This window comes from Dryobates pubescens, chromosome 1, assembly GCF_014839835.1.
Source record: "Dryobates pubescens isolate bDryPub1 chromosome 1, bDryPub1.pri, whole genome shotgun sequence".
NCBI lineage: Eukaryota > Metazoa > Chordata > Aves > Piciformes > Picidae > Dryobates > Dryobates pubescens.
The window spans coordinates 13,048,300-13,075,294 of record NC_071612.1 but is presented as its reverse complement, the minus strand read 5'-3'; the positions used below and the strand labels follow the sequence as shown (position 1 = coordinate 13,075,294).

The window sequence follows — 26,995 nt, the reverse complement described above, 5'->3', positions numbered from 1 at the left end:
GTTGTGTGGGGGAACCTTCGCGGCAGCGGACTCGGCTCTAAGGGGCGAGGGGAAGCTGCCCACATCCCTTCGCGCGTTCTCCTTTTTTTCTCCTCCGGTTAGAGAGTGGCTCTGTTGGGGCAGAGCCGGGCCCTGGGAAGAGACATTCTGGGAGGAAGCAGAAGAAAGCCCACAGATACGCACACGCTCGGCGGTCTTTGTCCCCTGTCCCAGGGTGAGGCGAGAGTTGAATCTCCTTGTGGTGCGGATAGGGCCTGAGCAGGGCGGGGCGGTGGCCGCCTTGGCCCTGTGGGTGCCGGCGACCCTCTGGAGGGACAGGCTCCTCCTGGGCACACGGGCACGCCCAGTGCTGTGGCCTTGAGGAAATCAGGACGGTAACGGGTGGGAGAGGGTCGCTAGCGCCGTTTTGGGCTCTGTCAGAGTGGAGCCTTTGGCACTGCTCTGCGGCACTTAGGGCAGCGTGTCCGGCGGGTCTCACCTTGGGGCACTCTCGGCCGGGCTAAGCTGGGATTTCGCGTTCCAGTTGGGTGCAGGCGGACTCGGCTGTTAGCGCTGGAATGAAGCGCAGAGGTTCAGTTCCTTTTTGGCCACAGGAGCTGGCAGCCGCGCGGTTCCGTAAGGAAGGCGGCAACTGGCCCGCGGGTGAGCACAGCAATTGGGAATAAACAGACCGAGTAAATAGGGAAGATGTCTGCGTAAGACAGGGCTTATAACTTTAAACCACGGTATAGGCTCTAGCTGGTGGCGGTTTATTCTCTAAAGGATTTTATTTTAAAAGACTTTCAGATGAGATGCCCTTTTCATATTCTTTAAGGAAATGGCAGGGAGACATTGGCAGTAAGTATGTTGCAAAGGATCAGGTTGTGGCTTTCCTCTGACTAATTTAGGAGTTCACGTTTAACTAAAGTTTGGTTCTTCAACCGAGAAATTGCCAAGAGGATGATATCCAGGGAATTTATAAACCTAGTAATGTTTGGTACACATTGAATTAGGGAAAGACAACAGTAGTAGCAATATATGAAATTTGCTGGTGACCTAAGCCAGTGATCAGTGTCATCTGTTTAAAGAACATCTGTGGGTCCATTTTTGCAGGATATTGAAGCTTGGTGATGGTAGAGATTAACAGATCTCTATTCCATAATTATGATTGTTGCATTTGCTTGAATAAATGTTTTCATAAAACTGATTTTTGTGGCAGCACATCTGTGCATGAGGACAAAAACGTTCTGTAGAAAGGTAAGGCAGATGTAGTGGGAACTTAAAACAGAGCTCCAGTTGCAAAAGAGGAGTGTAGAAATAACACCCAGGAAAGTGGGGATGGTGTTAGGAAAGCCAAAGCTAAGCTAGAATTGAGGCTACCAGGTGATGTCAGTGTAATGTGGTACTGTTTAGCAGGAAGAGGATTTACAAGGAAAATACGGTGGTGCTGCTGGGTGGGACAAGTATTTTAAGGGCAGCAGGCTCAAAGAATTCTTGGATTTTTAAGAATAACAACTTGCTAATTGACTTTCCTTCCTCCCCATGGAATTAAACCACTTCAAATAGTCTATATTAGGAGGTTATTCCATGATTGTTGGACTGGATGACTTTTAAAGATCCCTTCCAACCCAAAGTATTCTCTGGATCATATGATTGTACCTTGTAGTATTTGTTAATCCTATCTTGGATACTTTTGAGAGTTTTGTTACCTTGTTTTTGTCTGTCTGTCACAAGTCAGTTCTCAGTAGTGAAGAGGTGTCAAACAGAGACCTAAGATGAGGAAGGTGCTTTTAGAGTGAGGCTAATGGGTTAATGATTAGTTGCAAAAAGGTGCTCTTGAGTTCCTGTCCCTGCTCCACAAATCGTCTGCTTGTTCCTTTCGGTTACTGCTTTGTGCAAAACCAGCTCTGCTCTGTGTTCGAGGCTGTAACACAGCCTTCTAATCTTACGGTTGTGTTAGCAAACTGCTACACAAAAGATAGGATCAGACTCTCTCATTTCCTATTTCTTTTTCCTAAACAACTTTAGAATTATTTTCTGTACAAAGATTTGGCTTCACCAAGGAAGTCAAGGAATGCTCTTTTGTAGGAAAACCTATGACATCATCCTTAAAATGCTGCTGTTCTTGCTCTAAGGCTGTCAAGTTGTCACATAGTGAATTCACCACCAGAGGAGCAGTTTATGAATGAAGCTATGAATTCATGTAGTTGCAGCTTAGGTTTATAAGTATCAAACTACTGTTCTGATCTATAAACATCTGAAAAAGGCCACTACAAAAAGCAGTAATTTGCCTTTTTGGATCAGGCCAGTTGCCAGTAAGGAGAGCATGCTTATCAATTTACTTTTTTCAGCTGATGCTGTTTTTAAGGCAGGTATTGATGTGTTTATCTTTCCATTAAATGTAGTTACCTTTTTTTAATTCACAGATTTAAAACATTTGAAAATAAATGCCTGAACTGATCATACTTCATCTGTTTAATAAGCCTAGTTCCCTGCTTTCTCATGAGAAGTTTACTGTGATATGTTAGCTGTACCTGCCAGTGACATTATGATTTACTAATGAGAATAGAGAAAGAATTGCTGCAGTTTCATGTGCTAATAAAGGAATAAATGCAGAAATTTGGATTTTAACAGTTCTTTTACAATAGAGATCTTTTAAAAGCCAGAGTTAGAAATAAATCTGGGAAGTGTTACCTTCACAAAGACAAAACTGCAGCTGATGTGCTTACATGGGATCTCTAAATACTACAGGCATCCTGAACTGGCTGCTAATGACTGTTGAGGCTACCTGTTCATTATATACACAAGTTTGTACTCCTAGAAAGCCTCGGAAAAGAACTTCGAAGATTTTCTTTAACAGGGAATTATTCCAAATTTCCAAAGTTGGTGTTTTAGTTCCAGTGCTTTCATTCAACAGAGAGTTCAGCAGAGCACTAATTTAAGATTATATTATGGCACTGAAACTTGGAAGACATATTCACATTAAAAAAATAAATGGGAGAATTAGTCTACCTACAGACCTCAGGAGCAGCCTGAAAATGCATGAGGTAGATGCATTAAAAAAGAGGGTGTATGCTTTCCACATGCATTGAATTCACTTTCTGTAAACATCAGAGAGAGATTGAATTGTCTGGATGGGGCTTGCACTGCAGTCTCTGCATGATCAGTCAAAGCAGAGTAACTGGTGTGTAGTACTTACTTGCAGAAGTTCTGTGACCACCAGAAAATTATTTGACAAGTAGCTATTTGACAAGTAGGAAGAGAGAGAAGCTCTTGAAGAGGATTGTTAACTCTCTGCTGGGTCCATTGATAAAATCCCTATGAAGTCTGCTGTGTGTCAAACTCCTTGATGATCTCAGTAAAGTGATTCTCTGGTGTCTTGTGAAAGCTCAGCATGAGATAAAGGTTCCTGGAGACTTCTAGGCAAGTTTTGAGGGAGCAGGCTGCCACTGCTGGTGTTTTGGCCAGAGAGGTAAAAGTTCACTGCCTTGAATATCAAAAGGGAATTCATCAGACAGAACCTTGGAAGCTCCAGCTGAAAAAGCTGTCTAGGCAGTGCATTTGAGCAGAGCTGATGAAAACCTTTTCAAGAATGTCTTCTAGATTACTGTATGAAAAAAAGTGTCTCAATGTGTTTCAAGAGACTCGACAAGATTATTAACCACAGCACTTCTCATAGATTTTTGGAAAAGAGGAGGAAGCTTTGCTTCCTGGTTTTTTTGGGTTTATTTTTCATTAAATTGTTAATTGTCAATTACTGATGAAGTCACAGAGCTATCTGTCTTTGCAGGGAAAATTTTTGATGTAAATACTGTTACAGCTTTTGTTAAAGAAATCAATAGAAGGCTCTAGAGTGCAGGAATGTATTGCTATGAAGTAAACATCAATTTTATTTTATTTTTTATTCATCCTATTTTTTCCCCTCACTTTATTCCATTTACATTGAACCTGTGGCACCTTGGAACCCTGGATAGCCATTACTTGACACAAAAACCTAGGCTGTCACAAGAGAACTTGGATAAACTGCAGTCTGAGTTATAAATTTTCTCACTGTCTCCACTAAATTTAAAAATGGACAATAAATTCTGTTTGTATATGTATGAAATAATGTTATTTGGTTTATATCTCATATTGCATGTTGTGATGAGCTGTTCTCTTCAGAAGTTTCAAAAGTTAATTTTTCTACAAGTAAGATAATTTTTTTTGTTGCTGGTCTTAAACAGAAATTTCTGTGTGTGCAGATGATGTTAAGGAGAAGGGTTGTGATTGCTTTCCTTGAAGTGTACAGTTATTTTGCATAGTTTTTCAATGATCTGTATGTATGCAATGTCAAGAGTATGGAACATTTGTTTCTTTCATATAAGTATGGTGAGTGTAGTTTTTGCACATCAGATTATGAGAAAGAACAAATTGGATACCATTTCAGATGTCAAGCCAAATTTAAGTTCTGTAGCTCCAGGTTTCACAATCAATTGTCTTCTAATGGTGATAATTAATTCATGTATCATCATTGCTGTGATTTAATACAATTTCATTTTACACAGAAAAATATTCTGTGTGATAATTGGCCACATGCTGTTTGACTTATGCTCAATACGAATAAAGTTGTCATTGATACCTTTTTTTCTTGTCCCCTTCCTCCAAGGACTCCACTATGGCTGCTACAGTGAACTTGGAGCTTGACCCCATTTTTCTGAAAGCCCTGGGCTTCTTGCATTCGAAGAGTAAGGACTCTGCTGAAAAGCTGAAAGCACTTCTGGATGAGTCTTTGGCCAGAGGAACTGACTCGAGCTACCGTCCATCTCAGAAGGTATTGATATTAGAGAACATTGGTCATTTACATGCCTTCTTGAAGCTCCTGCTATTCCTGCTTTGTCTTTTATAGCTGAAAAGTGAAAAGAGAATCAAATTGAGGGAAAAGTAATTAATAGAATGATCATATTCAATATTGCTCTTTTATGCAACGTAATCTGTACAACAATTGAAGTTAATGGGGGGGAATCTCTTTACCTTCTTGGTATACCAAGACCTGTAAAAGAGCTGCCCAACACTATTGCAAGTGTTTTGACTTTGTAATGGTACTTCCTGTATTTACTTTTATGCTGGTTTTGGCATTTTTGTTTGTAAGATGTCATACATGCTGTCTAAGGTTAGCCCAACATCGTGTATTTCTCCAGTTATAGTCACAGGTAAAAGATCTTTGAAATGCAGATTATTTTTGCCACAGATAAATATTGTACAAAAGAAGCTATTTATTGACAAAGCTGGATCTCTTTTCTTGTAATTCTGTTGATGAAGTCATATGAGATTGAAAAGCACCAAATGTTTCAGTGGTTTGCAGGCTGAAACCATTGCCACCCAATGGACAGTCTTGGTTTTTCATCTGCTGAAAATCACTGGGCACCTACTGGAGGGATTATTTGAATCTGAGATTAGCATATGTAAGTGGGGATGTCCTCATATTGCTGCATATTGCCTTATGGATAATGAGGTAGTGTTCTCCTCCAGGATACTTAGAAGTTGGTCTGGTATGTTCTATTGATGATCTGTATGATGGTACATTAGTGTTATTTCATTTCTGCGTGTATGTGTTTCTGAGTAACTACAAGGCACTACTACAGCTGCAGCATATGTCATGCTTGTACTGTGTGCTCTTAACTTCTTTCTATTCAAATGGTTAACTCCCTGAAACATACACTGCAGTTCCCTATAAGACAAATCTCAAAAGTCTCAGGTGCACTCTCAGTCAAACCTCAAAGAAGTGTTAGTTTGTGGTGTAAAGAGGAAGCACGAAGCTGAAGAGTAGTGCAAAGAGGCTTGGGAAGCCAAGCAAGTAACAGCTTGATTGGTAGTCAACTGCCCTTGGGTGAAACTGAGGCTTACCCCAGAGGAAGAAATTTTTTGTTCTCCTCTTTCCAGTGTGTCTCTGGTATCAGCTGGACTGCAAAGCTCAGAAATGGAAAAAAGTAGAAGATTTCCTTTCCTTGCATTCTCAGGCTGCAGGCTTAATTTGTGGTTGACCATGAAATCCAAGAACAGAGTGAGCATAGGATTACCAGAGTCAGGTAGATGAGGAAATCAGTTTCTGAGTGGATGCAATAGAAAGTCAACAAACTTGTGGGAAGAGGGCGCAGCTCAGGGCTCAGGATTTTCTGCATTGTACAGCAGAGGATTATTCCCTTAGCAAGCTGGGATGCGTATTGGGGTAATTAATCACTCATTTCCAGACTAACTTGCTTATTTTCTATTGCTGATACTAATACATCATTAACAAGAACTATTGATTTCTGTTGATCTAAATGTATTAATTTGCTAGGTGAATATGGGCTGAGATTAAGTGGAGGTCAATATTTTTCTCCATGAGAGAACGATTTATTGATGTTTGGTGACATCACATGTCAACTTATGTTTTCAGCTTGCACTGAATTTTGTTCTCAGATCCATCTGAAAATTTGTCTTCATTATCTCTTTGAATTTTAAAAGCAGAAAAGTTTTCTTTTTTAATCAATGTTTCAAAGAGGATCTGACTTTGGAAAAGGAGCACCTTTTCCTCTGGTAGGTGAGTGATAAGGGGAGGTTTTGATAATTGACTGCAGCTTGAACACATTAACTTGACAATGTGAAAATAAATTCTTCAACCAAAAAAAGTGTGTGCATGTGTATATATAGAGGATCAGTGGTGTAGGATATGTTATTTGCCTATTAGTTGTATAACTAATTCACACTAGGAAGTAACTAAAGTTAATAAATCAAGTGGGGATTGTCTTAAATTTTTGTTTCTTTTATTTCAGGAAGTAGAGCAACCAAAAGTGTCTGTTACCAAACCAATTTCCAGTAAACAAGAGCCTAAAGCTTCCTCAAGTTTGCCTTCTGGCAACAACAATGGCAAGCCCACTGCATCAGAAAAGGTGAAAAAAGAAACAGAAAAGAGGTCTGATAAAGTAAGTCTTTTTTGTTCTCTAATGAAATAATTTGGGTTAAAAAACTTGATGATGTTTTTAGGTCAAAGTTCTTGGGTTTCACCTCTGTAAGTCAACTCATCAGATTGTGCACAGCCTGTGAGCTGCATTATCCAATCCTGTTGCCATTTAAGCAATTCAAGAAAAATCTTGTTGTAATTATTCTGCAACTGTTTTCCCTGCTCACTGCAGGGGAGTTGGACTAGATGACCTTTAAAGGTTACTTTCAACCCAAACCATAATGTGAGTGTGTTAAATATCCTCAAAGTAAGAAGTTATTCAAATGTGATAAGCTGAAATGTGGGATTTCCAAAGCTTTTTCAAGGATTTTGAGATGAAGTACAAAAAGTGGACTTGAACTTCTAGTTCATAAGTATTTTGGAGAAAAATTGTATCTAAAGAAAAAATGTTGTGTGTATGCAAAGTGCACCTTCTAACACTGCTAACCTCCATCATTTTCTCCAGTCATTTTCTCATTTTAATAATATCCATTAGCTTTCTGCATTTTCACATTCTCTGTGTCTGTGTGTATATAATAGATGAAAGGGGATGCTGCTGAAGGAGCTGATACAACAAAGAAGGCCAGAGTAGAGAAGCAAGAGGCTCGTTCCTCTCCTATTACGGTTCAGACAAGCAAGGATTTATCCATGCCTGATTTATCCAGCTTTGAGGAAACCAGTGCTGATGACTTTGCTATGGAAATGGGATTAGCCTGCGTTGTTTGCAGGTAAGTCAACGTGGCTTTGCTGCAATTGTGTGGTCACCTTTCTTTTTGAGTCTTCTATGGAGTTAATGCTTCCTGTAGTTTTTATTCTGGAAATCACTTAAGCACATACCCCAGGTTAATAATACATTTAAGCATCCTTCGTGAATGTGAATGGTCTCTTGAAAATGGACTGTGTAATGAGAAAACCAACTGTTCTCCTTCAGGAAAGGGCAATTGGATAATAATGAAAGTAGATATGTTGCAAAACGTACCATGACAAATACAGACTTTTCATTATCAGAAAACAAGTTAAAATATTAATGGCTAATGATAAGTATTTCTTTGAAAATCAGTTCTCTTCTGAAAACATTTTCAAGTGGCATTATGATGGCTTCTGCATGTGTTGCTCCTAGTTTCATAACCATTTGACATTAATTTAACATGTAGACATTGCTGTTCCGTTAAACTCTTGACATGAGATATATTTATTGTTATTTTTTACTTTTCAGTAAGAACTCTAAAATTAGATCTTGGTAACATTCCACTAACAATACATTTAGTGTTAACAGACATAAAAGTTGTGCTTTAAAATACCCACCCTGGCATCAAATCACTTGAACTGGGATTTGCTTTTACAGGTGATTTGTATCACTATAAGTGCCCACTGCTGCCAAAAGACATAGTTTGACTATTCCAGTTGTACATCCTTCCCTGTCTTGTTTTGGGGGTTGTACTGCCCACACAAGTTTGTGATCTGAATCAGCTTCTTGATCAGCTCCCATTTGTGTTTTTCAGTAGGTTTAGGTTTCAGTCAGTTTAGTGAGTGTAAATGCTTTCGCTGGCATATGTGTGGGTGCAGGAGTATAGAGCCAGGACAGAGAGGAGGGTTTTTTCTCTAGGTTTTTTTCTCTTGGAAGGTTTTAGGAGCAGTATGAGTTTTAGCTCAGTTGGGAAACTTCCTTCAGTTATTTCCATGGTCATCATTCTTGTGCTGATAAGGAGGTGCCTTCAGTCCATGGAGGACAAATTCTTATCATTATATCTAATTATACTGTTAGTCCATTGTGGACTGATGAGATTTTGTCTCACATCATTCCCCTGTGTTAGCTCAAATGTTTAATTTCTTATTATAGACATTGAAAGAAAGAAGAACAGGTGAAACATTTGAAGTACAAAATATTTATTGAGGTTTTACCTTTCTTCCTGCAAATCCTATTCTTTGCTGTCTCTAAAGGGGCAAAGCCTTTTTCAACAGTATGTTAAAAAACTACTGAAACTAGTATGGCATTATTTGCAGGAGATAATAAATAAAAGTGGCTTTTTTTTTTTGTTTAGACAATCTTGGGCTGCTGTGAATTGGAAATTCTGCATCTTCCCAGGAAAGCAAACAAACAGCAATAACAGAAACCACATACAGGCACAAGGAGAAATGCCTGTGTCCAACATGGCCAAGACTTAGCTTTGAAAAGCAAGGCCAGATATGTGGCTCCCTTGGCTGTTCCACAACCAGTGTTCCACCTGGCTGCTGAAGCTAATCATGGTCCTAAAGTCATAGTGCTCCTGCAAAAGATGCATCTCTCCCTGCTAACTGAAATAGCTGTCATTAAGCCAATGCCAGAGGGAGGAAAAAGAACAGCAGGGAAAGAAGTAGCCTGTTAGAGTTAGGATGGCAAGTTGACCAATGCTCCGGATTTGTTTTCGTTTTACATAAAACCTGCTGGAGCTGATGGCCCTGTGCTTCTCAGTCTCCAGCTCACACTGGATAGGATGTTTTTTTAGAGTACTCATGCTTCAGACTTTCTGAATCCAAGCCATTGGTTAGACAGAATTCCATCATCTGCTGCTCATCTTTCAAGATGGGACCCTTTTTGGGGTAGCTATCTTGAGCCAAAACACGGATATGCCAGTACATATAAAGTGTCAAAGCACTCTGTAAAGTAACTCAAATATGAACAGTGTTTATAAAATGACATCTTTTAATACCTCAAATCAATTGTGAATGAAAACTTTATATCCACTTGCAGAGTGGAAGGGATTTATGGCCAAAGGGTTTATGTTTTTATTGCTTAAGAAGACAAACTAACAAGAACCCAGCTGTGGATTCACAAACTGAGTATTAACTATTCCTCTTTTATAGATGTAAAACCCAAACCAGAGACATTAAATGTTTCTTTTAAGATTTGCCAGGTGTCAAAAGTATTTTGTAGTGATTAGGAGTATTGAGCATTGATGCCTGTGGTGTTTTTCTTCTTGTTCCTTTATAGCAAATTAGACATAAAGAGAGAGAGTATTAAAATAACTGCAGGTCTTACAAAACCAAGACCCACTGGTTACATGTCTTTCAGTCATGGGGAAGAAACACTACATGCAGTTTGCAGATGATAGTGAACTCTCTTGCAAAACAAAACAGAATTAAAAGCCTAGCTTTGAAAGAACAACCTGTATTTTTTTGGAGTACTTTGAAATCTGTTTTCTGCAGGTGAAAAATCACCAGCTTTGTTTTTCAGTCATATAATTTAAAAATAACTGCTTTAACTTGTTTCTAAGCATGAAGAGTTCATGTTTTTTTAATCAGTCTGGGATTGGGGGTTTTTGTAATTTTGAAATAGGGTGAATCCTCCCTCTTGAAACATGGAGTTCAGCCATCACTGCTTTGTTCTGACCCAGTTTATTTAGGAATAGCAAGCAAACAAAGCAGCTTTTTGAAAGTCCTGCCTCTAAAATAATGGGCCCTGGAATTTTAGAAAGCTTTCTCCCTCTGTTTGTAAATATCCAATTTAAAAGAAAAATATTTCTTAGAAAATGCTCTGATATCCTTATGGACAATACCTTCAGACTTCATTTTCCTGTTATATAAAGAAATAAGGTATTACCTTTCCCCACCCATCTACAAATAGAGTTTCCATGGTTACCTAGGTACCTGCTTCTTGGGGATATGAGCAAAAGCAGCTTAGCAATTAAATAGCCTGATTTGTCATCTGAAAGAAGAAATCATTAGGAAAATGGTATTTGGCTAATTCACAGACATCCTCCCAGTCATGTGTATATCACTAATTTGTCATTTATACAGCATGATTACTTTCACCAGAGGCCCACACAATATTAAGTCCTCATCGCCAGCTTACATTTTTGCTTCAAGGCAGGCCTGCACAGTTAATCCTTCCGATTCCACCTTTCAGTGATTCTGGTATTATCTCAGATTCCAAATGTCTTTGTGTAGTAGGGACCAAAACACAGTATCACTGAGGTTGGAAGAGACCTCAAAGATCACAGAGTCCAACCTGTCACCACAGACCTCATGACCAGACCATGGCACCAAACGATAGCTGGTAAAGCATCTTCAAAGTTGTATACAGCTTGGATGATGATGCTTTGAAATCTTGTAGCAGGGTTCACTCTTGTCACTCAGAAGTTATTTGTTCTTGAACTGTATTGCTCTGCAGCTTACAGCAAAATTATCCAAATGTAGACTAGGTCCTCATATGCTAACATAATGGTGAAGTCCTACATGCTGAGATACCCATAACATAAAATGCCCAGGTGAAGCACATCAGGTAAGACTTGCTTTTCTAATACAAAAGTCAAACAGGGAAATCAAGTGACATATACATATGTTTAATAGCACAGAAGTTTTAGATCTTTTATTTTTTTTTAACATAAATTGCCTTGAGGAAAAAAAAAATCTGAAGTATTTGTCAGGGAGAGCTTGTACAGAAGGAAAAGGAATGGATTTCATGTGCTATAGGTAGAAAATACATGTGGAAGCAAAAAATTTTCCTACTTTTTATCTCGAGCCTTGCAAAATTTGCAACAATTAGGTAATCCTTTAAATACCTTCTCCCATGATCTGTTCTTAACTATTTGCTCTGCAGGCAAATGACAGTTATTTCTGGGAATCAGCTAGTGGAGTGTCAGGAGTGCCATAATCTCTACCACCAGGATTGCCATAAACCTCAGGTGACAGACAAGGAAGTGAATGATCCTCGGCTTGTGTGGTATTGTGCCCGCTGTACCAGGCAGATGAAGAGAATGGTAGGAGTCAGATTTTTTTTGTCTTGTATGAGCACTGCTTGAATACAGCAGGCTATTGCTAATGCATGAGAGTGTTTTGTGGGTTGCAGAAATCTCTGGAAGCATGTTGGAGAACCATTTTTCTCAGCAGTGCTTCCCTTGCTACTGCATTCATTTGTTGTTTTTTTTCCAATGTGGCATGTCAAATAGTATTTTAAAATGTGCTGCTTAAACAAAGCTTTTCAAAAAGCAGAAGGTGAGTGAAGAAGAGGGAAATAGGTTTATTTTCCTTCCTGGTAAGCATCAGTCACTTATTTCAGGTGATACCCCGTTTTTAGTACCAAATAACCCTACAGTTTTAGTTTTCTTCTCATGAATGGAGATTGGACATGAATGGCTTTTTTCCTATAAAACAAGACTGCAAATTTCAGTACAGATCTTAAGTGCTGAGTGTTCTCAGGCTTCACAATCAGCAGAGGGTAGCACATTCCCGGGGTGGGGGCAGAAATCTCTTTATTTTGATTGATTTGCGTGTTAATTTCTTGACTAAACCAGACTAATCATTCCTGATCCCACTCATCTTATTAAAAGAAACAAACATCAGAGTTACAAAGCATCTCAGGGTGCATTGAACATTAACCATTACTATTCAGGACTCTGGTTCAAAGCCTTTTATACAGGAGAAAATACGTGATGTTTTTGAACTGTTCTGTAACTTAGCACATAGTTATCTGTTGAAATGGCTTTACTGAGATACAAGAAAAGAAGGCAATGTAAGGTCCTGGCCTAGGAGTTATCACCACTGATTGAAATACGTGATTATTCTGATGATCACTGGGCCTCTGGAACTCGGAAGTGTTTGGCTGACATCAGTTACTGCCTAGGACAGCCATTGCAGGCATTCAGCATTTGCCTTCAATGTGCCCTTTCCTGGTTTTGTTTTAGCACAAATTCTACCATTTTACCTGCCACTTCCTAGGTTTTACAAATCCAAGACTCACCAGTTACATGTCTTTCAATTATGGAGAAGAAACACTACATGCAGTTTGCAGATGATCGTGAACTCTTGCGGCCTGCAGCCCAGTACTGCTGGATTGCGTCCTCTCTACCTCAAGTTCACCTGTCCTTGCTGTATTTCTGTGAAGGCCTGGTGCTTTCCTGTTCCCCAAGTGGCAACACTTCAGCTCTTTCTAAGCTGACATAGCAAATCCTATTCAGTGTGCTTTTTGGCTGGACCTTGTCCCCAGTACCATACTCAGCACTGTCTCCACATCCCCCAATACCTTTTTTGTTAGGCAGCATACAGCTTGAAATGATAAAGGCTTGATTTGCAAACTGTTTGCTCATGCTTCTTTTTTAATGGTCAAAATGATAAATAATATGTGACTCATAACTAATTTGCATTTTTTTTTTCCCCTTCCACATCTACAGGCTCAGAAAACACAAAAACCACCTCAAAAAACAGCTCCTGCAGTGGTTTCAGTTGTACCAGCTGTGAAGGATCCATTGGTCAAGAAGCCGGAAATTAAGTTAAAACCTGAGACCCCACCAACTTTTCTAGCATTCAAGAGAACAGAAGTCAAGGTAATGCAGCTCAGGTTTTTCCAGGGGAAGAGTTTACCTTTTTCTGCATAGATTTCCATTTTTCATGTAGAGCAGTCTTTTCTCAAAAGAGCCACAAATGGAACAGGCAGCTCTGCTATGTGTATTGAGGACTGCCATAGCTTAGTGATTTTGCAGTAACCACTAAAAGGTTAGCAGAGGGGCTGGGGGAATCGATTACAATGTAAGTCTTTAAACCATCCAATTCTTGGCCATTGTTTTTATGTTGCAAGGGAGAGAACAGAATTTACTTTATAGATATTTTTCAGTTACATTCTGTACAAGTATAAATCCTCATAAATGTTATTTGCAGCCTGTAAAGCCAGTTGCATCATGGGCTGCATCAAAAGAAGCATGACCAGCAGGTCAAGAGAGGTAGTCCTCCTCTGTTCTCATGAGACCCCCACCTGCAAGTGTGTTCAGCTCAGGGGCCCTCAGTGTAAGAAGGACATAGACCTTCTTGAACAGGTCCACAGGAGAACCATGAAGATGATCAGAGGGCTGAAGCACCTGTCCTATAGAGACAGACTGAGAGAGCTGGGATTATTTTGCCTGGAGAAGAGATGGCTCCAGGAAGACCTTATAGTGACCTTTCAGTACTTAAATGGGGCCTACAGGAAAGATGAGGAGTGAGGGACTTTTATCAGGGAATAGAATGATAGGGTATGGGGTAACAGTTTTAAACTGAAAGAGTAGATTCAGATTAGGTATTATTAAGAAGTTCTTTACTGTGACAATGATGGCAGACTGGAACAGGTTGTTCAGAGAAGTTATGGATGCCCTCACTCTGGAAGGCATCAGGCCAAGTTGGATGGGGCTTTGAGCAACCTGATCTAGTGGAAGGTGTCCCTGCCTGTGACAAGGGGGTTGGAAGCAGATGATCTTTAAGGTCTTTTCCAACCCAAACCATTCTGTAATTCTAGGAATTGTATAAAAGATAGGACTTGTGCACTGTGGTTAAGTAACATGCATATTTTGAGAGAAGGTTTTTCCTTGAGGTAATAGTGGACTTGGCTGTGCTGGGTTAATAGTTGCACTCCATGATTGTGAGCATCTTTTGCAGCCTAGACAGTTCTACATAGCTCTGATTGTATAGTAGGGAAACTTTAGCTGATTTCATGAGATCTAGTTTATGAGGCTGCTGCTTATACACCTTGCTTGCCTTTCTGTTTCTCAAAGGTATTTATAAATATTGTCACAAGTTGGTCAAAGGTGGTAAACCAGAAGCAGTGTAGTAAATAACATAGTAGGCTAACAAAACATGACCCTTATCTTGGAAAACACATCTTAACTCAGAAGCAAAGCAATTATCTGTGCGCTCAAAGTTATGTTTGCCATTGCTCTGCCTGGATGCAAACCATCATGAATAATAATGATGGCTATTGCTCAAGCTTTTACACTTAGGAATAGCTTTTTTCACCTCAGCAGTTATTTATGTGCCTAAACAGGTTGTAAGAGTGAGGTTCAATTTCGTCAATCATCTGTACTGTTTAGAAACTGCCCAGGTATATTATAGAAGGGATATTACTTGAATAGAGACTCAATTTCTGTTCTGCCTTTGGGTGTAGATCTGGTTTAATGATTCAGTGTGTGTATTAACCCCATCTGCAAACAGGATAGAATAGGGTTAAGGTCTGGGAACTGCTGCTAACGTATATAGCACTTTGCAGGCAGAGAGAACTTGGTTTGCAGGAGGCTTGTGCTCAAATGGGAAGACTACAGGAAAGCAGAAGAGTGACCTTTTTTCTTTTTCTTCTTTTTTTTTTTTCCCCCTCTTCTTTTTGTTTTCAAAATCATATCTATGAACCAAGAGGTTCATAGCTAACCAAGCTAAGAACCAAGAGGGAGGGAAGGAAAGGGAAGAAGTTTAGACACTGCTACTTTGGCCAAGCGACTGCAATGAAATGCAGTACTTACATGCTTAGTGTCTGATTTTTGGCTGAGCACCTGTCCTCGTGTTTAAAAAGTGGCAGCAGGTAACTACAGTGAACAAAAAAAAAGGTGTTGGCTTGCCACCCTTTTTTATACTTCATAAATTTGAGCTATTTGTAGTTAACCATCTTTCCACATTTACAATGCCATGTGGTAGCCTGCTAGCTGTGTAGAAAAATGGAAGAAAAGGTAATACTGCTTTTCTGTGGCCAGGAAACTCAAAGTTAGCTGCACCTGGTGTCCTTTCTTGTTAACATTTTCTTGTTCACATTTTTAGCTGTAGTGACTAGTGATAAAATACTGTCCACTGGGTGTTGCTGGGGAAAGCCCTGAAACAGGGGTTCAGTCTATTTCTGCTTTGCCATGTTACACAAACAGATTACTATAATAAGAATGCTTTATTTGTTGTAGACTTCAGCAGCCATTTCGGGGAACTCAGCCAGTACAAGTGTTTCCTCTTCAGCAACCAGTGGCCTTACAGGATGGGCTGCTTTTGCAGCCAAAACCTCCTCTGCCAATCCATCAACTGCCAAACTGGGATCAGCAGCACAGAATACCGGTGGGAAACCTGCAGCTTCTTCAAATAACCAGAAACCTGTGGGTTTGTCAGGGCTGGCAACTTCCAAAACAGGACTAGGATCAAAAATAGCTTCTGCCAACAACAGCACAAACCCTGTTCAGCTGAAGCCTCCTCCACCTCTGACACTGGGGAAGACTACTCTCAGCCGTTCAGTGAGCAGTGACAATGTCAGCAAAGTTGGGCTTCCTAGTCCCAGCAGCGCTGCCCCAAGCACCAGCAGCCAGGTGAGCAGTGGGAATGGCAACAGTGGGACTGTGGGTAGCAGTGGGGGCAGCGCAAGCAAAACCACATCAGATACTGGTAATCAGTCAGCTTCCCTAAAAGGTCCAACTTCTCAGGAATCTCAGCTCAATGCCATGAAAAGGTTACAAATGGTCAAGAAGAAGGCTGCTCAAAAGAAGCTCAAGAAATAGCATGGCTGCTTGCTAATTTTGTCGGTTGTGTTCTGTGAAACAGCAACATTGTTCTTTAAGAAAAAGAAAGTCCCCCAGTCACTGGGCTAAAGCAGCCATTAAATCAGGGCAGCCCAAAACCTGTGTTACAGAGGTCAACCTTTGATAATCTTAGCATTCTTTCAGACTTTGGAAATCTATCAATTGAATATGTTGGAGGAATTCACTATTACATGCTTCTGAATTTTAGCTCTAAGGACCGAAACTTGAAATTGTAGAAGTTGGGTATTTTGGAGTATATCAAACCCAACCAATTTATGTGGACACTTAATAAATTGGAGTTACTGAAACTGTCATTCTTAAATGTTATTAATAAAAATATTATGAACCTGGGAAATCATTGATGCTTTTCTTTTACCCAATTTTCCAATCCTTAAAACGCTTCAGCTCTTCAGAGTTGTCTATATCGTGCAGAGGTAACAATTTATACAGTTCCCTAGGTTAAAAAAAAAAGCTGTTCTTTTAAACAGTTAGGAAAGTTGACAGTTAAACAACACACTCTATTTAAAAGTGAGGATTTGGGGTGGCCTATTTTGGTTTTATGCAGTGAGAATGGATAATTTGTTGTCATTCTCTGAGGGAGAACAAAAGAGCATTGGCAGAAGATAAATTGCCCCTGGGGAACACCTCTGGGTACAGACCTCCAATTAGTCTCTGCACCCCTGATCACAACCTTCTGAGCTCTTTTGTTCATCCAGTTCTCAATCCACCAAATTGTCCACTCATCTCACCATTCCTTAAGCTTACCTTTGAGGATGGTGTGGGGAGACTGTCAAAAGACTTGCTGAAGTTGAGGTAGGCAGCACCCACTGCCCTCATCTACACAGCCAGTCATGCCATTATAGAAGTCTATTGGATTAGTCAAGTGTGATTTCATCTTTGTGAATCCATGGTGATTCATGCTGATGGTGAGGTTGGCTGTCCTGTAATTTCCTGGACCCTTCTTGCCCTTCTTCAAGACTGGAGTAACACTGGCTTTCCTCTAGTCCTCAGGCACCTCTCCTGTTCTCTATGACCTTTCAAGGATGATGAAGAGTGGCTTAGCAATAACATCAGCCAGCTCCCTCAGCACTCGTGGGAGCATCCCGTTGGGGCCCATGGATTTCTGGATGTTCAACTTGCCTATGATCTCGAAACTAATCCTGCTTGACCAAGGGAGCCTGTCTTTCATCAGGCCTTCTCTTAACTCCAGGGACTGGGATTCCTGAGGGCTGTTTTTAGCAATGAAGACTGAAGCAAAGGAGGCATTCAGTAACTCCCTCTTCTCTGTATTCACCACCACCAGGGCACCCACCTCATTTAGCAGCAAGCCGATGTTTTCCCTAGTCTTCCTTTTGCTACCCATGTACTTGAAGAAGCCCTTGTTGTGTTTGACATCCTTTGCCAGGTGTCCTTAACCTTCTAGTTTAACTGTTGACTCTAGTAAAACCTATCCCTGCAGGAAGGTTCCAGGTGCTAGCTGCCTGTCTTGCCTCTGAGTACACATCTAGTTCTGCTTTCAAGAGTTCAAGTACCATATCGGGGGTGAACAAAGGCAGGAAGATTGACCTTTGTTTATAAATTGTGATCACTAGTGCCACTTAAACTACCCCTGAGACATTCAAGTGTATCCTGACATTTTAACATCTGTAACTGGCATGGACTGACTGTAGGTTATCTCCTATTCATTTAGACTAACTGATGCAGTACCATTTAGGCACATCTTTCTCTTCCCTCCAATAAGGCCAAGTCTAGCTGTATTTGCTGACATCACTGTGTTTGCAGTATCTGAAATAGAGCTGTAATTTGTATTGTCATGACTATTCCACTGGAACTTTCCCAGCTTCCTAAATGAATTTTAAAGCTGTCTCCTGTTGGTATAAAAATGTCAGTTAGGATTGTGATTCTTGCAAGCATTATTTCAGGAAGGATTTGTAGCATAGACCTGGTCTTTTAAATGAAGTGTTTAGCATGACTATGTAAGAAAGGCAGTGCTTTCTGCTTCGAAGTTAGGGTGGAAATAACAATTGTGTTTTCAGGAGGGGAGCCTGTTCTACAGGATTGTTTGACTGGATTTGCATGTCAGGTTGGGGAATCTAGTACAAGGCAGGAAGGAGGAAGGCCCTTGAATTTTGAGAAGCATACCTCATATTTAGAAAAAAAACCAACCTGGAAAATAGTACTATGGGTTTGGGTGTTTTTTCCTATCCCCAAGCCAAATTGCTCTGCAACTTGCTATAAAAATAGCTCCTTGACTTCCCTTATCCATTTTCTAAACTGGTATAGGAATATTTTGCTTCCACTTAAATGTGATTCTGATACCCTTAGTAAAGTGAAATTACAGGTTACTACAGTTCTAGAGGTGGCCACACTAGGGGATACTAGTGATATCTGGGTCGTAAGAGGAAAGATCTAACACAAAGTTCTCTACTTTGTTTTAGTAACACAAGCTTTTATCTGTAACAACTCCTGACAGACCTCTGACTGGACACAGCAGTAATAATGGTCATGACCTCAGGAGCAGCTAGAAAAGAGCAGAAGTAAGCTGACATTTGGAAACTTGGAAGTGTCATTTGAAATGTTCTCAGTGTTTTTATAGCGTGTCTGATACATCGATAAAGTGGGATTCATACTAAGAATGCAGCACTTTATCTGAAGCAACTGTTTGCTCTACTAATTCTGCAGTGATGCTTTCTGTCATTCACAACAGAAGGCAGATCTTGGATAGCACATAAAGCTCTTTGCTTCTTGAAAAAAAGTTGAAGGGAAAAAAAGAAGAAACATCTTTGCAAAAGTAGATTTTTATTATTGCAATAATTTAAAAGACTTTTTTTTTTTCCCCACCATTTCTGAACAAACGATATTGTAAGAGGAATTATCAGTAATCTACAGGCACAGTGATTGTCATGGTTATTTCCTATTGCAGGTGTTAGGTCTGCTTCATGTATCTGCGTTTTGGTAAGCTATTTTAAAATGACAGCCAAAGTACACGGTAGTGTTTGAAGGATGCAATTACTCAGTGAAGCTTTCTAAGAGGCAAAATAAGAAGGGCTAATTCTTCAATCTGTTGGCATTTGAAAGGTGAGTCTTCAAAGTTCACAAGCACTGTCCAAGCACAGGCAAGATAGGGAAGCACGCTATCTGGCAGAAGCCAGAGGTCACAGCCAGAGACTCCACACTGTTCTGAGGCTTGGACGTTTTTCTAGGTTCCAGGTTATCAATGGCAACCCTTAAAAATATTCCCTGAATGGAGAAACCTGGTCTTGGAAGTATTTGTACCTGCCTGCTGTCACAAGGGTTCAAGTAAGTAAAATGCACACTTGAATAAATGCAAGATCAGTCCATTAAACTGCAGCTTGTCCCTGCTTCAATCAAAAGTAAATCATTTTGTAATTAATCACAAAAAGGAAGCTCATAGAATGCTGTAACTTTCTCTACATTAAAGAGCTGCAAAAACATTCAGTATTCTTAGGGATTTCTGGAGCCCTAATGTAGCTCAGTTTCAAGTATTTAAAGCGCTGCCTTAACCAAAGCATGTCTGAGCTAGCATGAGTTGTTGTAGATCTCCTTAATGTAGGAAGGCTTTGGATTCAAAAAGACTCTCTTAATTATTTGCAGTTGTAGTTTGTATTAATCTGTTTTAAAGAAAAATAAAAGTTTGCACTGCATCTGAATTACCAGGTGCTAACAGCTAAAACTTTTGAGTTTCTGCAATAAGGTCAACCAACCTACCTGGGTATACAGCACTTTATTACCATTTCTATATCCCCAGTTATGAGCCTATAATAAAGTCATATAAATTATCCCACAATATGAAAGTTATTATGGGTCCTAACCATACACTGGGGTTTTGTATGACCTCCTAGGTGTCTTCAAGTCTTACAGAAGTTCAGTGACACTGAGGTGGCCAGCTCCAGTGTATTTGATCCTTCATTCCTTGTTACTTCAGGATACCTAGTGAATAGTTTGGAGAGTAGCATCTGAGTACACTTTGAGACACCTTCACAGAGCCTGATTTTTCATAGGGAATGTACCCAACACTCAAAATAGAAGCTCTCCCTATGTCTCAAGCTGAGTTTTTGGGAATCTTTTTTTTTTCCCTGACTCTTGCCCTTCATTAATTTCACTCTCTAAAATAAACAACACTTCATCATTGTGCTTACATGACTGCATTCAGTCTGCTAAGTACCATTCAGCCATTTCTAAAACTGTTTCAACTATTGCAAAATATAGGTCATCTCTAGATAAAATATTCTGAATTGTAAGAGATACTGAAAAGTCATCTTAAGTGCATCTTCTTCCCTATAATCTTAAAACAAGCACCAAAGCAGTGCAGGCTTTTAGTAGGGGAGAGTCTTCTGAGCTGCTACTCCCTCTCCAAAGCTTTATTTTCTTCATTTAGTTAAAGTAAAAAGTCCTATAAAAACTTCTGCATCCATTAATAAAATGAATGAGAACCCCTTGGGGTTTTTTTGGCTTGCTATGGTAACAGCAAGATTTAAGTGCATGAGGTGATACACAGGCAGAACATGTTCTCCATTATCACCGCTCAGTTGGACTGCAGTAGTTCACAGAGCTTCATGTACCAGCTTCTGGACGTCTGTCTCCGAGAACTTGGAAAGTTTCTCTATCGTGTGGTTCTCATCTCTGATCCACTACATTCATCTTCAAAGCAAAACTGAGAACTTTCTTTACACTTACAGGAAAATAATATGAACATTTGGGACACAAAGGAAGATGAGAATAGGTTCATTAGTGTACCACAAACTATTGTTTGCATCAACTCTCCTAACTTTTGTCATCCTATTACATCTCAATAAGGGTTTTGAATCACTTCATCTTCACGCCCCACACTTCAACTGCAGGAAGTAGAAGCTTACATAAAGGCTTTAGAACAATTCCTGTATACCCTTGATCAGCCATACACACCCCTCAACCCCCCCTTAATTTTAACAGCCCTGTCATTTTGTCAGTAATAAGCGATTTTACGGACAATATCTCAGAGTCGTTTACCTTCAATTACTCTGTCTGCTGCAGGCGCAGTCACTTCTTTGTTTCATTTCGCAGTGCTCAACACAAGGAGGTACTCACCACTGGAGGACCTAGTAGTCAGTGAACCTAAAGAAGTACTACTTGACATTCAGATCCTTCCTTGGGATTTGTAGTTTTCTGTGCTCATTGAAGATGCAATATGAGCTGTGTTAACCCTCAACTGTTCTGAACAGAGTTTGGCAAAACACAGGGCTTTTGACTTTGAATTGTGCAGTGAAGCAGTTCATGGATACATTCTTCACTGCTCAGTCTAACAGCAGCCATATTCAGAATTACTTTTTATTCCACCCCCCTGGAAATTTTGATGCATCTTAAATCCTAGCTTATTCACTAGACATTATGATCCCTGTGTCTAACCTAAGTAATCAGCTCGTAAATATTCATTGAAAGGCACTGCTTAATGTCCTAAAAAGTAAAATAATGATTGAAAAAGAAAATAAATTTCACAATTCTAGTAACAAAGGTTTTGTTTGACTACACAGATCTTGCACTATGAAGCAGTTAGTGAGGAGACCCAGACTTCAAACCTGGGACAGGTTCATATTGCTGCTGATTCCTATCCTATGAAGTAGTTGTGTAATACTTTTGAAAATCATAACCTTTTTGATTTCACAGTAACCTGTTTCTTGTGCCTTGTCTTTCCTTCCCCCAGTTTCCATATCTAACTAAACATGCCTTCTTCCCTGGGACCAACCACTGGTGCCACTGCCTTTGGTATGTTTTAAGTTGAAATGTTTCCTAAAAAACAAGAAGAACCCCTTTTTCTTTTCCCACCTCAGTAATCTCCACTGAGAAAGAAGGTTCATCACAAAAGTGACAGAAGGTGAAATTAGATGACCAAAAAGCTCAAGTTTTAAGGCGTGTTTATGTTCATTGAGATCACACTTCAGCCTGAACTACAGCATCCCTGAAGGCTGAATTTGTCCCTTTTCAAGGCTAATTCTCTTCATCTTGAATATTATTTGCTAAATATCATGGAAGAGAAACATCATTTTAGTTGTGATTTGTACTTGTAGGTTGACTAGATGTAGGACACTTTGACAGAAGAGAAAATTATGGGGTAATAGAAAAGCAAGCTCTTCAGGCTGTTAATCAGAATCAGTCTTCCTGTTAAATGTTTCCTCTCTCAGGTCTTGACAAGGTGATGGCCTTTGCAGGATAGAGGTTCTCGGTATCATCTGTGCGCTGTACCAGATACCATGGCTTCTGTCAATCACTTGTGAGTTGCCTGGCTGGCTGCAAACCACAATAGCTGATTATTTTGTCTGCTTCAGAGGAACTGGCTCAATGGGCCTTTCTGTTCCTAGGCGTATGTCATCTTCCCGAGATAATTAGATGGTACATATCCTTTCTGACCTTTCGCTTCTGCTAGCCACCATTCTTTATTGCCACTCAGGTCAGAAAACCGAAGTATCCTAACCCTCTGGTACTCCTGGAGACTGAGTTCCTGATCATTTCTTGCTTGAAATGCATAAACAGCATAGAAGGTCTGTAAAAGGAAAGCCACAAAACCCAAAATCTGAATTTAGAAATGCAGCCACATCTTACCCTGTCATTGTGTTATTAGTTTGAGTTCTCTATACAGAAAGTATGTAGTAACTACTTGGTCTACAATCTCTAGACAGACTGCAATGAACAGAGCCCACAATGAAAAGTAAAACTGAAGGATCTGGGGAATTCCATATGAGGAGGAACAAAGCAGGCTCTGATACAGAATCACTAAATCAACCAGGTTGGAAAAGACCTCAGAGATCATCAAGTCCAACCTATTACCCAATACCTAACACCTCCTGACAACTAAACCATGGTTCCAAGTGCCACATCCAATCTTTTTTGGAACACCTCCAGGGATGGGGACTCTACCACCTCCTTGAGCAGCCCATTCCAATGGCAAATTACTCTTTCTGTGAAGAACTTTCTCCTTACCTCAAGCCTAAACTTCCCCTGGCACAGCTTGAGACTGTGTCCTCCTGTTCTGCTACTGGTTGCTTGGGAGAAGAGACCAACGGCCACCTGTCTACAACTTCCTTTCAGGGAGTTGTAGAGAGCAATAAGGTCTCCCCTGAGCATCCTCTTCTCATTGCCTTACTGGTAAAGTTACCAGCTCACACCAAGTGCCTGTTTCTGTCATGTGAAGCAGCTTTGGGTTGGATGGAGAATTTTCCAGCAAGGTTTCCTCAGGGAGAATCACCTTATTAAAGCTGTATTCAAATGTGGCACACAGATCACTTCTGTGCCTTGCTGATCAGCATTGCCACAGCTTTCTTGTCAACAGTAAGTGGGAAAATCCCCCAAACTCAGCTATTTTGCTGGTTCCTGCTCCACAGGAGAACCTTGATGGATTCTGTGTGGGGTGGGGTAAAGCAGTGGTGTGCTTTCTGCGAGACAGGGCTGAGAATCAGTTTAACTGATTCTCTTTTTGTACCTCGTAGCTGAGATTCAGTTCAACTGATTATCTTTGCCTCATAGCTATTTAAGAAAGGCAAAGAACCAAGGATAATGAATTCCTGTGTCATACTGACATATTAGTGCCAGTCTTTTGCAGTCTAAAAGGAAACCATTAAAATTATAAGTGGTGTAATTCTAGATTTGAAATAGGAACAAGAAAAGAGGCATAGTGTGTATCGTACATACCTGGAGATCATCCATATCCTGAAAAGCATCAGTGCTTGTGCCACTAACTGTGGGATTTTCACAGAAGTCAAGAGATGAGCTGCTGTCAGTCCTCTTGTGCCCTGGACTTCTTGAGCTGCTGTCAGCAGAGGGCCGTGAAGAGACAAAGAGGCTGATGTTATCAAAATCATCATCACCAAAGCTATTTTCTGTTACATCCTTCTGTGCTTTGGCTGGATTGTAAGGCCTCAGGAAGGAGGAATACACGTAGCCTTTAAGGACTAGACACCAGAATAAAAACAGAGAAAATACTGTTAAAACCATTTCACAACCAACTGTTTTATGCGGGTGACGGTATGACAGAGCCAAGCATATGGGGCCAGAATGAAAATAAATCAACATCCCAAAGGGAGGCTGTTATTGGGATGTTTGTGCAGTGAACTTACTTCCTGTGTCAACAAGCCATCTGCTTGTACTTCCAAAGGGGTCCTTTTGCTCCACAACAGCCACCAGTTCGCCTTCATATAAATCAATATCAAATTCCTGCGTAGCATTGCACTTGCGCTTAGCTTGGTATAGCAGCTCTGTGCTGTAGGTAGACAGCAGCTTGGACCTGTGATCTTCGGTTTGACGTGGGGGTTCAAGCTGAAAAGCAAAAACTTTGTTCACTGGGAATAATGCTGAAGCCATTTCTAGAGCAGCATGGATTCATAAAGCCCAGTGTATGCTGCACGTGGCAGCTGCTCTCACATTTTCACATGCAGTTCAAGGAGTTACTTACACAGCTGTATGTAACCAAATCTCCTTTTCCTATGCAGCAAGGACCGGTCCAACTGCTGTATTAATAGGTGAGCAATAAAGGGCACATTTTAAAGAAATGCAGGAATTTCATTAATTAAAGACCTCTTAGTCTGTCTTCTGTGCTCTAGGAGCCAGCATTCTGCATGTGGACTGTCACTTGCTTAATTGCCCATTGTGATTGCCCATTGGAATGGGCTGCCTGAGGAGGTGGTGGGGTCGCAGTCGCTGGGGGTGTTCAGGGCGAGGCTTGACAGGATGCTTGGTTGCATGGTTTAGTTGATTAGGTGGTGTTGGATGATAGGTTGGATATGATGATCTTGAAGGTCTCTTCCAACCTGGTTTGTTCTATTCTATTCTATTCTATTGTTTTTCTGTGGCAATGATCTTTGAGTCCTTATGTAATATCTCAAAAACAGCGTAATCCAAAACTCATCTGAGGTGTGCTAAGGTCACATAACAACTTTCATGATAAGACATTAGATGAAAGAATCGGTGGTACCCAAATGGTCTGCTTTTTGTGTGCCTTTACTTCACCAAATGAGGGCAAGGTGCTATTAACTGCTGCAAGCATATTCACTCAGAGTGCGGTTAGAGGGCAGGGATGCTGCACATCAGTGTGATCCTAACAAAACACAGAAACAGGAGCATGTGTGCCTTACTGATACTAAAAGGAATCCTACAGCTTCCTCAGTGTCTGGTGGATTTTCTGAATCTTCTTCTGTGGGGGCTGTATGTGTGTGCACGTGTGTGTAAACACCAGTACACATAACCAGAGCTGAGGATGAGGGAGAAAAACATTCTGAATTAGAAGGCTAAGACACACTGATACAGTATTTAACTAAAGAAGTAATCAAAGTTTACATATACAACCTTAGACTGAACATGGCCTTAAAGACTTCAGAGTTTCAAGTTGATTTTCAAGATAGTGGCTGGAGAGCTCCCAAACAGAGAGGGACCTGGGGGTACTGATTGACAGCTGCCTAAACATGAGCCAGCAGTGTGCCCAGGTGGCCAAGAAGGCCAATGGCATCCTGGCCTGCATTAGGAATAGTGTGGCCAGCAGGAGCAGGGAAGTCATTGTGTCCCTGTACTCTGCATTGGTTAGGCCACACCTTGAGTACTGTGTCCAGTTCTGGGCCCCTCAGTTTAAGAAGGACGTTGAGACACTTGAATGTGTCCAGAGAAGGGCAACAAGGCTGGGGAGAGGCCTTGAGCACAAGCCCTGTGAGGAGAGGCTGAGGGAGCTGGGATTGTTTAGCCTGGAGAAGAGGAGGCTCAGGGGTGACCTCATTGCCCTCTACAACTACCTGAAAGGTGGTTGTAGCCGGGAAGGGGTTGGTCTCTTCTCCCAGGCAACCAGCACCAGAACAAGGGGACACAGTCTCAAGCTGTGCCAGGGGAAGTTTAGACTCGAGGTGAGGAGAAAGTTCTTCACTGAGCGAGTCGTTCGCCATTGGAATGGGCTGCCCAGGGAGGTGGTGGAGTCACCATCCCTGGAGGTGTTCGAGGGGAGATTGGACGTGGCACTTGGTGCCATGGTCTAGTCATGAGGTCTGTGGAGACAGGTTGGACTCGATGATCCTTGAGGTCTCTTCCAACCTTAGTTATACTGTGATAATAACAGTGAAAAATGTGATGAAAAGATGAAAACAGTGAAAAATCTTAAGTCACTGTTCAATGGAGCAACTTCATTGCAACAACCTGAATCAGAGTCCCGATGAACAGACCATCTAGATATCATAAAAATGGATTTGTTCCAAAAGTGATCAGAAGAGGATGCTTCATGCACAATTGGGATGTATGGTACTCACCAGAGAAGGGACAGGTTTCTTTTTTTCCAAGCTCAATTTTCTCTCAATAAAGGTTGCACTGCTGTTCTCTTTTACAAAATTCAGCTTGTGAACCTCTTCCATCAACTGGTTCTGCACTTCACAGATGCTTGAGGAAGACAGCTGCACACACAAAGGTGGGTTAGATTTCATGAACAAAATGGCAGGGAGATTTGAGAGAGCAGATTTGGTTTAAAGGGCTGAATGCTAGGAATCAGGAAATCTGAGAAGTTACTGTGATTTTCTGCAAAGCCCAGAGTGTGCTAGGTAGGAGATGAAAAGAAAAGAAAGGTCCTTGTTTAAAGGAAGCTTCTAATGACTGCTGTTAGATTTAAAAGACACACTAATTTCAGTTAAATCGTTAAAAAATACTCTAAGCAGTGATGAAAATGAGCAGCCTTGCACTAATGCTACTGAGCCACCTGCTTTCAGATGCAAATGTGCATCTCAGCAGCTGTCAAGAGTGGCCAACGTGCTGTAAGGTTTGGAGTAATTTACAG

The 26,995-nt window shown here is 40.6% G+C and overlaps 2 protein-coding genes across 4 annotated transcripts in view; one reads left to right on the top strand and one right to left on the bottom strand.

The window, feature by feature from the left end:
- The first annotated feature begins 114 nt into the window (after positions 1–114).
- INTS12 (integrator complex subunit 12) lies at positions 115–26,632 on the top strand. 3 transcript variants are annotated; one of them, XM_054161579.1, is made up of 8 exons: positions 115–214; positions 4,625–4,789; positions 6,771–6,920; positions 7,478–7,665; positions 11,517–11,676; positions 13,087–13,239; positions 15,601–15,993; positions 26,562–26,632. In XM_054161579.1, the coding sequence occupies exons 2-8, from the start codon at positions 4,634–4,636 to the stop codon at positions 26,607–26,609; spliced, it is 1,248 nt and encodes a 415-aa protein (XP_054017554.1). In that variant the 5' UTR covers positions 115–214; positions 4,625–4,633; the 3' UTR covers positions 26,610–26,632. The 3 variants fall into 3 exon arrangements, with proteins under 3 accessions (XP_054017554.1, XP_054017558.1, XP_009900544.2); XM_054161583.1 differs by lacking the exon at positions 26,562–26,632 and adding an exon at positions 18,642–18,701; XM_009902242.2 differs by lacking the exon at positions 26,562–26,632 and having other exon boundaries at positions 15,601–16,220.
- Positions 22,138–26,995, bottom strand: part of ARHGEF38 (Rho guanine nucleotide exchange factor 38) — a 40,865-nt gene continuing 36,007 nt past the window's right edge. The window contains exons 11-14 of the mRNA XM_009902253.2: positions 26,478–26,618; positions 24,312–24,510; positions 23,887–24,146; positions 22,138–22,741 (exon numbers count right to left, since the gene is read on the bottom strand). Of these exons, the coding sequence (XP_009900555.2) occupies positions 22,556–22,741; positions 23,887–24,146; positions 24,312–24,510; positions 26,478–26,618 (786 nt within the window). The 3' untranslated portion in view covers positions 22,138–22,555. The remainder of the gene's footprint in view (positions 22,742–23,886; positions 24,147–24,311; positions 24,511–26,477; positions 26,619–26,995) is intronic.

What these genes read in the sequence shown, in the direction of transcription:
- INTS12 (XM_009902242.2), top strand. Translation starts at nt 4,634, where the DNA reads ATGGCTGCTACAGTGAACTTGGAGCTTGACCCCATTTTTCTGAAAGCC. An exon ending in CAGAAAAGAGGTCTGATAAA is followed by an intron (nt 6,921 to 7,477) that starts GTAAGTCTTTTT and finishes TGTATATAATAG; the next exon opens with ATGAAAGGGGATGCTGCTGA. An exon ending in CCAGGCAGATGAAGAGAATG is followed by an intron (nt 11,677 to 13,086) that starts GTAGGAGTCAGA and finishes CCACATCTACAG; the next exon opens with GCTCAGAAAACACAAAAACC.